Source organism: Dipodomys ordii, unplaced genomic scaffold, assembly GCF_000151885.1.
Source record: "Dipodomys ordii isolate 6190 unplaced genomic scaffold, Dord_2.0 Scaffold15, whole genome shotgun sequence".
In the NCBI taxonomy this organism is placed as follows: domain Eukaryota; kingdom Metazoa; phylum Chordata; class Mammalia; order Rodentia; family Heteromyidae; genus Dipodomys; species Dipodomys ordii.
The window spans coordinates 15,545,319-15,558,101 of record NW_012267231.1 but is presented as its reverse complement, the minus strand read 5'-3'; the positions used below and the strand labels follow the sequence as shown (position 1 = coordinate 15,558,101).

Below are 12,783 nucleotides of genomic sequence, written 5' to 3'. Positions count from 1 at the left end.
GGAGGCTGAGATCTGAGGATCATGGTTCAAAGCCAGCCCAGGCAGGAAAGTCCAGGAGACTCTGATCTCCAATGAACCACCAAAAAAAAAAAACAACCCAAAAGTGGCGCTGTGATTCTAAGTGGCAGAGCGCTAGCCTGGAGGGAAAGAGCTCAGGAACAGCGCCCCGGCCCTGAGTTCAAGCCCCACGACCAACAAAAGAAAGAAAGAAAAAGAAATTCCAGCTGCCGCCTCTCCTTTCATATCCTTGGAGGATGATCGGCCGGGCTTCACAATCAGCACAAATCAGCACAAACCGCCGACGGCCCACCGCTCTAACCAGGGTCCCCGCTTTACGGAGGCGGGCTTCATTGTTCAGCCCAAGGTTGCCAATGAAGAAACAAAAGGCGTGCATTTTCCCTTTCTCCGGCTCTGTTTTTCCCTCCCACCAGCAGCAGTGGAGAGAAACCTGGGTCTGGGAGCTTTTGTATTTGACTTGCCCAACCTCAGAGGGGCAGCAGCAGGGCCTTGGCCAGCTCCTGACCTCGCTCCTGTCTAATTGGCCCCTGCAGGAAGCCCGGCTGGCTAATTGGGCCTGGTGCGCACAATGGACAGGGGGCAGGGCCCCGGGCAGGCTTAGGGGCGGGGCTTCCAGGGGGATGTTGGCTTTTCTTCCTCATCCTCAGCTCCAAGGCCTCCCTGGGCCTTGTCCCCCACCTGGTCCCTTCTTCCTTCCTCCAGGGAAGACCCCTGGGGTCACCCCCAAACCTTAGATATACAATCACATGGCTCAGGGTCCTGCCCCTGCTGATAGCAACTTGGGGCTGGCACTTAAGAGGGCTGGGGAGGGGACAGAGCCAGGGGCCAGTGGCTCACTCCTGTAATCCCAGCTACACGGGAGGCTGAGGTTGGAGGATCATAATTTCAAGGCATTCTGTGAAGACTCTTAGCTTCAATTAAACACACACACACACACACACACACACACACAGAGAATCATCTTTCCTGTGAGCTGTCCCCACCCCAAGCTCAGATTGAGGGGGGAGGGTGATGCTTGGGGTCTAGAACCAAGCTGCCTGGGCCACAGCTGTCCCTGGGGGCGGGGTCCCTACCCCATATGGAACCCCTCAACCATCCCCGTGTGCAGGACCCAAACCTTCCCAGGCTAGCCCAGGCTGGAGTCTGGGGCTGTGTTAAGGTATTTTCGCCGAGGCCCCGGCCAGCTCCCTCGTGGGTTGGGGTGGGGTGGGCCTGGGCTCGGCCGGTGGCCCTCCCCCGCTCACCTCCCACTCAGTACCAACGCTGCAAGTGAGGCTGCCGTTGCCTAGCAACACAACCCTAACACACCTGCCCAGCAGGTGAGCGCCGCAGACCCATCCTCCAGAGCCAGCGGGCTGGGTCAGGGGACTTACAGAGGGGGACTTACAGTTCCAGCCAGGGCAGCCTGGGGGGGCAGAGGGGGCGGGGCCCCAGGCTCCCCCATCCGTGCGTGCGGCCAGAGGTCCCTGTCCCCAAGCTGGGTCCCTGGAGACAGTTGCTACCACAACAAGTACCTGCCAGGCAACTGGCCCGGCCCCGTGTGGGGAGCAGGCAGGGGCTGTGGGCTGAGGCTTTTATGTTCCGGGGTAGGATGGTAAATCAGGGCCGGGGGAGGGGGTCCTGGATTTCTGGCAGACCCTCCCCCTTCCCTCTGTCAGACACCCCCATCCCTCCGTCCCTCACCAGACATCTCAGCCCACCCCCACTTATTTTGTGTATGTGTACCAGAACTGGGGTTTGAACTCAGGACCTGGGGGCTGTCCCTGAGCTTTTTCACTCAAGGTTGACTCTCTACCCCCTTGAGCCACAACTCCACTTTTGGCCTTTTGCTGGTTCATTGGAGATAGGAGTCTCATAGACTTGCCTGCCCAGGCTGGCTTGGAACCGCGATCCTCAGGTCTCAGCCTCCTGAGTTGCTGGGATGACAGGCGTGAGCACCGGCGCTCAGCGCCCCTCTTAATTTGTCCTCCACTTCCACCCCTCACCCCTTCCTAGATCTGAGACTCTCCCCGTGTGTGCTCCTCCAACCCCGCTCTCTGGGCTCCCCTGAGCCCCAGCTGCCGGATCTGGGACCCTGTAGCTTCACGGGGTGGGGTGTGCTCAGTGCACCCCGCCTGGCCCCCTGGGACCCAGCCCTGCTTTCCTAACATCTGGAATCATGCTTTCCTAACATCTGGAAAGATCTGGAAACAGCAGAGGTACGCGAGGAGGTTTTCTAAAAACAAATCCAAACACACAACCCACAGCCTAGAGACGTCTTGGTCAGAGAGGCAGAGCCCAAGGCCCCTCTGCGTGGATTGGATGAGGGTCCCAGAGGTGAGGGAGGGGTCTGTCCAGGGCTTGCCTGGCCCAGAGTCTTCCAGAAAGTCGACCAGCATGATGTCTGCCCAGAGGTGGGGTGTCATACATATTTGGTCACTTGTCCTCGCCCCCCCCCACCATTTTAAATTTATTTTTTGCCCATCTTAAGGCTTGAACTCAGGCCTGGGCTCTGGTCCCTGAGCTTCTTTTGCTCAAGGCTAGCACTCTACCACTTTGAGCCACAGCGCCACTTCTGGTGTTCTGGTGGCTAATTGGAGATAAAAGTCTCACGGACTTTCCTGTCTGGGCTGGCTTTGAACTGCGATCCTCAGATCTCAGCCTCCTGAGTAGCTAGGATGACAGGCGTGAGCCACTGGTGCCTTTTCTTTGGGCATTCTCCCCACAAGGAAGAGGTGTGGGAGGGGGGCTGGGCAGGGCCTCCCTCACCCAGCTCTGGAGCTCACATTCAAGCTGGCCTGGTGCCGTCAACCCGGTGGGCTTTGCTGCTCAGTAACCTGTGCACCTTCGACCACTTGCTTCCAGTCTCTGAGCCGGGACCTCCCACTCTGTAACCTGGGGCACATCCTTGTGCTCATCTTGTGGAGATGACATGGGGCAGTGTGAGTGTGAATCCGTTCCCCACCCCCCAACCCCAGAGATGGGCCCTCAGCTACCCCATCCTTCAGATTCTCCACCGGGGATGGGAGCTGCTGCCCCCTGCTGCAGGATCCTCCCCTCCCCCAGACCCTGAGCCCCAGAATGAAGGCACATGCCACAGAAGGAGGCTCCCCCACCTGCCCAGCCTTCAGCCAGCCCTCTCTGCAAGCCATCCAGACCTCCCTCGCCTACTCGGCCTCCAATCGATTGAATACGCTCCCGTCCTCGGGCAGGCCATGAATTTTTCATCAAAGGTCTGTAGACTTTGGGAAACGTACAATTAGAAGCAGCATCAATAATGCACCACGTGTTAGCATCTGAGGCGCACAGCAGGGGGGAGGCAGGCTGGGCACGCCACCAGCCTGTGTGCCCGGAGGCAGGGGGCACCCCAGTGCCCCCCGAGAGGCTCATCCCTGGACATCGGGTGAGTATGGAAGGCCAAGCGGGGTACAGGGCACCCTCCAGCTGCCTGAGCCTATCTGTGGGCCCAGCCAGGTCTTGGGCAGTTCATCTGAGAAATGGGTGCTAAAGAGCCCTCTCCCAGCTTGGTGCTGGTGGCTCACGCCTGACACCCCAGCTACTCAGGAGGCCGAGATCTGAGGATCACGGTTTGAAGCCAGCCTGCACAGGAAAGTCCGTAAGACTCTTATCTCTAATTAACTAAGCAAAATGCTAGAAGTGGAGCTGTGGCTCAAGTGGTTGAGTGCCAGCCTGGAGGGATAAAGCTCAGGAACAGCGCCTAGGCCCTGAGTTCAAGTCCCAAGACAGGCACCAAAAAAAAAAAATCCCCAAAACCAAAGCACGGTGAATTTACAACACCAGAAAGCCGGGGTTCTGAGAACAGGGCCGGGCGCCAGGCTGGGATGAGGGAGAGGAAAGGCACAGAGAGCCCAGGGACCGTCCATGCTGCTCAGGGTCTTCAACTGGCTTGGCTGGAGACTTCCCACCCTCGCAAGCCACGCCCCCACGCAGCCTCGCAGGGAGCCACGCCCCCAGTGTCCCCAGGAAGCCACGCCCCTGCCTAAATAAAAAGCCACGCCCCCACTCAGACTCACTAGGAAGCCCCACCCCTACCTTATCAGTAAGCCCCACCCCTGCCTCATAGGGAAGTCCTGCCCTGACTCAGCCACCTCCCAGGCCCTGCCTTGCCACCCAACACTGGGACAGCTCTTTCTCTTCCTTGTCATCTCTTCTGTAGCCTGAGCCAGCAGGTGATGCTGCCTCCCGGTGGCCTGGGCATCATTCCCAATGGCTTTTGTCTGATTATTATTATTGTTGTTGTTGTTGTTATTATTATCAGGGCTTGAACTCCAGGCCTGGTGCTCTCAATTTAGCCTTTTCTGCTCATGGCTGGCACTCTACCACTTAAACCACTCCTCCAGGCCAGCATTTTTGGGTGTTTTTTCTTTTTGCTGATGAATTGGAGATGAGTCTCTGAGAATCGGGGCACTGTGGGTCACACCTGCCATCCTAGCTACTCAGGGGGCTGAGATCTCAGGATCACTGTCCAAAGCCAGCCAGGGCAGGAAAATCCATGAGCTGCCTCTCCAATGAACCACCAGAAAACTGGAAGTGGTACTGTGGCTCAAAGTGACAGAGCACCAGCCTTGAACAACAGAGCTCAGGGACAGTGCCCAGGCCCTGAATTCAAGCCCCACGACCACCACCAACAACAAAAGTCTCTGAGGTTTGTCTGCCCTGCCTGGCTTGGCACCTCAGATCTCAGCCTCCTGAGTAGCTGGGCGGAGGGGGTAGGGCAGGGGTTATGAGAGCCTCAGCCCATGCGTGGCTCACCAGGGTGAGGGGCTGCAGTGGGAAGGGAGATGAGCAAGACTCTGTCTTCAGAGGTCCTGGATGGAGGGAGGAGGCAGTGTCTGGCCTCCAGGAGGCCCAATCTGGGGTGAGGGGCAGTATGACCTTGTGGAAGGAGTAATATGACCTTGCCCTGGCATCTTTAATGGATACCCTGAGAGAGACAGGACCCGTTCGCTCCTGTGAGGACACATGAAAAGAACAGATGGTAACAAGTGGGAATTAATTGAGCACGGCCTGTGTACACAGGCTGTGTGAGCAGGCGGGCTGACAGGCCGGGCGGGGGGAGGGGGGGAGGACCAGAGGGGCGAAGCCATAACGAGCACTTATTGATGTCTCCTCGTCTGCAACCCCAAGCAGTTATCGATAGCGCCTGTCTATAAATCTCCTGCATCAGAAGGCCTCATTACCCTCTGCACCTCTAGTTGTGGGGGCCACCTGCCTGAGCCCCAGCTTAGGGACACAGGGACATAATTTGGGGCAGGCAAAGACTCAACCTCCAGACTCAGCTTCTAGGCCAAGAGATCTCTGGGTTTATGGCGTAGTTGTGCAAGTTACTCTGTGAGTGTGTGTGTGTGTATGTGTGTAAAAGGAGGCTTGATCTCAGGGCCTTTAGGTTCAGGCCTCTGTTATAGGGCCTGGGTCTGGGGAGCTGCAGAGGAAATTCTGGGGTCTTTCTTGAGGGAGGCTGGCATGCTGGCTTGTTTGGGGGTACTGTGCCCTTTTTAGATTGTTTCTTAGGAGTCATTGGCTCTCTACCCTTGCTGTCACCCGCCCCATCACAGCTGCCCCACCCCCACCACCCCCAGTGTTGCTGGAAACTTCCATATCTGCCAAGTTCCACCTCACCCCATAGCTTCACAGAATGCTTTTAGCTTTTGGCATCAAGAACTAAGGCAGCCCAGAAAGAAAAGTCTGTCTGAGATTCTTCTCTCTAATGAACCAGCCAAAACAAAACCCCCCCAAAACAACAAAAAAACCCCAACAACCCCCCCCCACCAAAAGTAGAGGTGTGGCTCAAATGGTAGAGCACCAACGCTGAGTAAAAAAGGCAAAGGGAAAATTTACAGGCCCTGAGTTCAAGCCCCAATATGGGCACACAAAAGAAAGAACAATAAGAAGATGGATGTGGTGAACTGCGATCTTTGAGCCGTGAGCCGCTCTGGTGGGCTGGGTGTGAGTAGAAGGTTCTGGATTCTAGTGAGGGCTCTGGGTGCAGGAGTCACAGGTCCCCAGAGGTTCAGCCACAGGTGGAAGAGCCACGGAAAGATACAGAGCAGGGCTGTCCATCTGTCCGTGTCAGTCTGGGCTCTGGCAATCCTGCACTCCCCCAGCCCTCCATCCAGTCCCCGTGTCCTGGCGGGAAGCCAGTGCTGGTGGCTTACATCTGTCATCCTGGCCACTCAGGAGGTTGAGATCTAAGGATCGCAGTTCGAAGCCAGCCCGGGCAGAAAGGTCTGCCTCTTCTCTCCAATAAACTAGGCACAAAAAGCCGGAAGTGGCGCTGTGGCTCAAGTGGTAGAGTGCTAGCCTTGAGCACAAAGAGGCTCAGGGACAGTGCCCAGGCCTTGAGTTCAAGCCCCAGGACTGGTACACACACACACACACACACATACACACACACACACACACACACACACACGAACGAACACATGAGATGTGGGGGGGGGGTTCCTCACCCTCATTACCAGCAGAGCTGGGCTGGGCTCAGAGCTGGGAAGGAGCTCTCCACTCAGCCTGCCGAGGAAGTGTAAGATAGCTCCAGTCACCAGCCCCCCCCAGCCCCCCCAAATGGGCCCTATGCCAAGTGTGGCCCACAGAACCCTTCAGCCACGATTCAGCCATCCTGTGCATTTGCATATCTGAAAAAAAGATTGTGCTCCAAGGCTGAGCATCCAGGCTGGGGACCCCTTTTGTCTGTTTGAGCAGGAGCTGGCTGAGGGCGAAGGATAATTAGTCCCCTGTGGACAGTGTGGAGCCCCCCTCCCCTCCTGGAAGATTTAAAGGCACAGCTCCCACACCCAGGATGGCCCAGACACCGGAGCCGGCAGCCGGCGCTCTGCGCAAAGGAGCCGCTCATCTGATTAAACGGGGAGCGAGCCGGCAATTCTCTATTATCAGTGGCTTGATTGGATGTTTAGCACGTGTGTGTGTGTGTGTGTGTGTGTGTGTGTGTGTCTGCAGGCTGGGATCTTCTAATGTATGTCAGGAGGAAATTGGGTTGTCTTAAAAAGCATTTAATCTGAGTTGGGGGGTGGGGAGCACCCTCATAGACTCAGCAGAGCTGGGGGGAGGCTGGGCCGTGGGGCAATATGGTCTGTGACTCCCTCCCTCCCCCCTCCACCCCCCCCCCCGCACTCCAGGACCCCTGCTCAGGGCTTCTTTTGTTAGTAGGTCTTCTTGTGCTGGTCTCCCAGGGATTGAGTCCTCTTCACTCATGGGGTGAAGAGAGGGGAGACCATGAGAAGGGGCTGGGGTGGGGGACAGAGGCTCCCCAGAGCCTGTGCCCTTCTAGAGAGATCCAGAGTGCCTCCTCCTTCGCTGTTCTCATGGGCTTGGACGTGCCCGTGTGAACCAACACCAGCCGCTCATGCTTGTCATCCTAAGCTGCTCAGAGGCTGAGATCGGAGGGTTCAAAGCCAGCCTGGGCAGGAAATTCCATGAACCAGCAAAAAAATAGTCATAAATGGAGCTGTGGCTCAAATGGTAGAGCCTTGGGTAAAAGCAGCTCAGGGACAGCACCCAAGCCTTAAGTTCAAGCCTCAGGACTAGCACAACAAACCAAGTCTCAGGGTGGACTGAACTGAAGCCCAGGTGACTAGGAGAAGGGCAGGGGGCAGGGGTAGGGGAAGGAGGGATTGGGGAGGAGGGGCCGGGGAAGGAGAGGAAGGGGAGGGGGGGAAGGAGTGACCGGGAAGAGGGGTGGGGAAGAGGGATGCAGGAGGGGGGGGAAGGAGGGGCAGGGTACAAAGCTACTTTCATATAACCAGGCTTAAATGCCCAACTGGAACCCCAGATCTGGGGTGGTTGAATTTGGGGGTTGGCTCCAAGGCCAGTGGAGCCCGTGGGTTCCCTCCCTAAGCTGGACAGTCCTGTTTTCCTCCCTAGGTTGATTCAAAAGTAAATGAGGCTGGCTCCGTTGCTCACACCTGTAATCCTGGCTTCTCTGGAGGTTGAGATCTGAGGATCACAGTTCAAAGCCAGCAGGGGCCATAAGAATCCACGAGACTCCTCTTTCTCTAGCGAACCAGCAAAAAGCTGGAAGTGGAGCTGAGGCTCAAGTGGTAGAGTGCTAGCCATGGACAGCACTCAGGTCCCCAATTGAAGCCCCAGGACTGGTGCACCCACCCCCACACATACACCTGTACATACACATATGCATGCATGCATACACACACACACACACACACACACACACACACATGATAAAACAAGAGGATAAGTTCCTTCAGTGTCCAGGCTTCCTGGGTGGGGAGCCCGCCCCCCCTCCCCCCCAGCTCCAGGGCTGTGGATGTTGTGGGGTGGGGGAAGAGCTGGCTCAGCCCTGCGCCCCCTGCAGAGAAACAATAAATCGACAAACACTTAATCTCTCTGCAAATTGAAACCGAAGCCGTAAATATCCACCGCACCCCGGCGCTGAGTTATGCGTCTGGTTTATTAATCTCTTTAGTCTCAGGTGATGGATGGAGAAGGAGAATGGCCGCCTGGGAGGTGGGGGGGGGCGGGTGAGGGGGAAGGGAGAGGAGGGGTCAGGGGTCAGAGGGAGGGGTCTCCTCCAAGGGCAGCAGTGAAGTGGATGGGATTGGCCACCCATCTCCCCAGGGGTCTTCCCTGTCACCTCAGGAGGTGGGCAGAGGACAGTATTCAGAGATGTGGAGTGATTTCTCCCGGGTCACACAGCTCCATGGTGTGTTTGTGTGTGTGTGTGTGTGTGTGAGAGAGAGAGAGAGAGAGAGAAGTTGGGGGGGGAGCCTTGAATTCAGGGCCTAGGCATTGTCCTTGAGCTTTTTCATTCAAGGCTAGCAAGCGCTCAACCACTTGAGCCACACCTCCACTCCTGTCTTTTTGCTGGTTCATTGGAGATCAGAGTCTCTGAGTTTTGTTTTTTCCCCCTGGGCTGGCTTTGAACCACCATCCTCAGCTCTCAGGCTCCTGAGGAGCTAGGATTACAGACGTGAGCACCGGTGGGTGGCCGGCCTCTCCCTGTCTCTTAATCTTGAGGGCATTAGCAGCCATTCATTCTCTGGGGTTACTGATGGGAAAATGAAGGGACAGGGACATGGGTGAGTACAGGGAGGCATTTGGGAGGGGAGGCTGGCCTTCTGAGGCCTCATCTTCCACCTCCAAGGCTCTGTCTCCCAGAAGCCGCAGCTCCTGGGTCTTTGTGCACACTCACAGGACTTAATGGGGTCAACGCAGCACCCCCGCCCCCCGGCCAAGTTCCATGGCTCAGGGGAAGTTGGGGAAAAGAAAGGAAAAGAAACAAAAGCAGCTCTAGGTGGGGTGGGGGATGTGAGGGAAAGTGTGTGTGGGGGGGGGAGCTTTCAAAGAAAGGAGGAAAGAAATGAGTTATTTCAGCCACGCGGGCAGGGCAGGAAAACTCTGCTGAATCTTTAAACAACCCTTGTCAATTATTCATCTTCTGGTATGAGGGCCTGCTGGTCTGCCACACATCTCTGAACAAGGCTGTGGGAGAGAGGGAAAAGGAGAGAGGGAGGAAGGAAGGAAGAGAGGGGAGGAGAGGAGAGGAGAGGGGAGGAGAGGAGAGGAGAGGGGAGAAGAGTCTCACAAACTTCCCTGCCCGGGGCTGGCTTTGAATTAGGATCTTTCCAATTTCAGCCTCCTTGAGCAGCTAGGATTGCAGAAGTGAGCCATCGGCGCCCGATATACATTGGTATTATTATTATTATTATTATAGGGACTGGGGATGAACCCCAATGTAGCACTTGCCAGGCTATTGCCCCTGAGCTACCTCCCGGCCCAACATTGTTTCCATTCTGAAGAGAAAGTCAAGGCGAACTGACCCACACCCCACAGATCAGAACCTTATTTGAGATACGTCTTAAAGAACTTTCCACCAGAGCTGCCCCATAAATAAAGCCCTTTACCCCCTCCCAGCCCCATTTCACCATGACAGGATGATCACACTCTCTATGGTCCAGACCCTTAGACCCTGGGTCCCGCCGTGCCCAGCAGACTCTAAGCTAAGACACCTGACTGCCATGCCCAGCTCCTGCAGCGAACACAGGGTCTGGGGCCCAGGTGGGCAGATGTCCAGCCCATCTGCTCCTAGAGCTCGGGTGGGGTGCAAAGGGGTCCTCAGACCTCAGCTGAGGTCTGAGGCCTGGTCAGCGGTCCCATCCTGGAGGGAATGAAGTCGAGGCTGCCCTAAGCTTGGGGTGGTGGTGGTGGAAATGTCCTCATTTTCCTTCCAGTCTTCCCTTAGTCCTTTGGCTTTATTCCTTGCCTTCCCTGCCCCCCCCCCTTTTCTTCTTTTGTCAGTCATGGTACTTGAATTCAGGGCCTAGGCGCTGTCCCTGAACTCTTGTTGCTCATAGTGCTCTATCACTTCAAGCCACAGCACCACTTCTGGTTTTCTGGTGGTTCATTGGAATAAGAGTCTCATGAAATGGGATCCTTAGATCTCAGCCTCCTGAGTAGCTAGGATGACAGTTGTGAGCCCCTGGCGCCCAGCTTCCTTGGCATTTTGAATAACCTCCTCCCTTTTCTCCTACGCTATTCTGCTTCTAGGCACAAGGAGAGTTCCCAGGCCAGGCTGCAGAGGGCTGAGCAATCAATGGATTATTGTTATCAATTCCCAAAGTTCTCAGGATGTGTGTGTGTGTGTGTGTGTGTGTGTGTGTGTTGGTACTGGGACTCAAACTCAGGACCTGGGTGCTGGTATTCTTGTCTGTACTCCTAGCTAGTCAGGAAGCTGAGATCTGAAAAATCATGGTTCAAAACCAGCCTGGGCAGGAAAATTCTTACAACCCTTACCTCCAATTAACCCTAAAGTGGAAGTGTGGCTCGAGTGGCAGAGCGCCAGCCGTGAGTGGAAGAAGTTAAGGGACAGCACCAAGCTCTGAGTTCAAGCCTTAGTACCAGCGCTCTATATACACACACACTACACACACACACACACACACACACACACACACACACACACTCACATGCAAGTTGCCAAAGGGGTATGTTTCAAAAAGAAATCATGCAGGGCTCCATTCCAAAGATGAAGAAGCAGAGAAGAAAGAATCCAGACCAGCCATTGGTGGGTGGTCTTGGTGTCCCACCCCCTCAGGCAACCACTCACCGTGTCCTGGGGCAGCTCCAGCACCTGGGGCTCCTCTTCCAACTCCCGGATGGAGGATGGACTGGCTACGTTGACTGACAGCTTGGACCAGGACTCACGGATGGAGCCCAGTTTCTCGTCGAGGATCTTCAGGTCCAGGATGGGTAGATTCTTGACGATGCCAGGTGTCAAGAAGTGTTCTGGCCTCTAGGAGAACACACAGAGAGTCTCAAGACAAGGACTCTCTCTACCAGCCTCCGGTCCTCCTGGCTGTGGACCTTGGCCTTCCCTCCTGGGTCCTGGGCCTTAGCCATGCTGTTCTGCTGCTCCGATCATCCCAGCTCCTCCCTGGCTTCAAGGCCTTGACATCTTTCTCTGCGCCTCTGATGATGCCTTTCTCCTTCTCTGTCTCCTCCTCCTGCTCCTCCTCTTCTTCTTTCTCCTCCTCTGCCTCTTCAGTCCCTCGCTTCCATTCTCATCTCTGTGTGTCTAAATCCTCACTCCACTCCAGCCCCTCCCCCAGGAAACCCAGCCACCTAAGTCCACACTTGCTGACAATTTTTGTCACCAAACCAATTTCTTTGTTTCCCCCCAGCCCAGCAGTTTGGCTGTCTGTCTGTGCTTTCTGATAAAACCTTAAGTTCCTTAGGCCTAGACATATGTCTGAAGGAGGAGTCACTATAAAGCTTTTTCTTTTAGCTGAGTGCTGGTGGCTCACGCTTGTAATCCTAGCTACTCGGGAGGCTGAGATCTCAGGATCCTGGTTCAAAGCCAGCCTGGACAGGAAAGTCCGTGAGACTCTTGTCTCCAATAAACCACCAGAAAATTGGAAGTGGTGCTGTGGCTCAAGTGGTAGAGCGCTCACCTTGAGTTGAAATGCTCAGGGACAGTGCCTAGGCCCAGAGTTCAAGCCCCTTGATGGACAAAAACAAAAACAAAAAAAACCCTTTTTCTTTTATCTTGTGGTATTGGGTACTAGGCTCTTGAACTCAGGGCCCAGGGACCACAAACATCTGACTAAACTCTCTGTCTCTGGTTAGCTGCAGAAGGACTGATACTAAGTGCTATATTGGATGAATGGATGGATGGACTGATGGATGGATGGATGGATAGAAAGATGTATGGACCAATGGACAGACAACTGCACAGATGGATGAATGGATGGATGGACCAGTGGACAGATGGATGAATGGAGGAAAGATAGATGGAGGAGTGGATGGATAGGTGGAAGATGGGTGGACAGACAGGCAGACCAACCAACAGATGGACGGATGGGTGGATCAATGGCTGGATAAATGGACAAATGGATTGAAGGATGGACAGATGGAAGACTGGATGGACAGACAAATCAACAAACAGCTTGGATAGATGGGTAAATGGACAAACAGATGGAAGGATGGATGAATGGACAGAGAGCCAACAGACAGATGGACAGGTGGACAGAGGAAAGCATGAAGGCGAAGGCCACCTTCCCCGTGTCCAGGTGTCTCCCGGGGCTTGGATGAGATGGTAATTCAAAGCACGTAATGACATTTCTCCTCATTTCCAGGCGGAAGGCCAGTCTTGATGCTCTGGATTTCATAGACTGCCGTCTAATCCAGTTAGGGGAGGAAGCAGAAGTAATGCAATCAGGGGAAGTGGCGGCCGCCAAGACCGCACGGCAAACTGGTGGGCAGAGGTCTGCGTGGAAGAGGAGGGGAGGGGGG

The 12,783-nt window shown here is 55.3% G+C and overlaps 1 protein-coding gene across 1 annotated transcript in view; it reads right to left on the bottom strand.

Moving 5' to 3' along the window:
• Nucleotides 1-12,783, bottom strand: part of Ccdc33 (coiled-coil domain containing 33) — a 60,962-nt gene that overhangs the window by 10,602 nt on the left and 37,577 nt on the right. Inside the window, exon 12 of the mRNA XM_013011923.1 lies at nucleotides 11,099-11,284. Within this exon, the coding sequence (XP_012867377.1) occupies nucleotides 11,099-11,284 (186 nt within the window). The remainder of the gene's footprint in view (nucleotides 1-11,098; nucleotides 11,285-12,783) is intronic.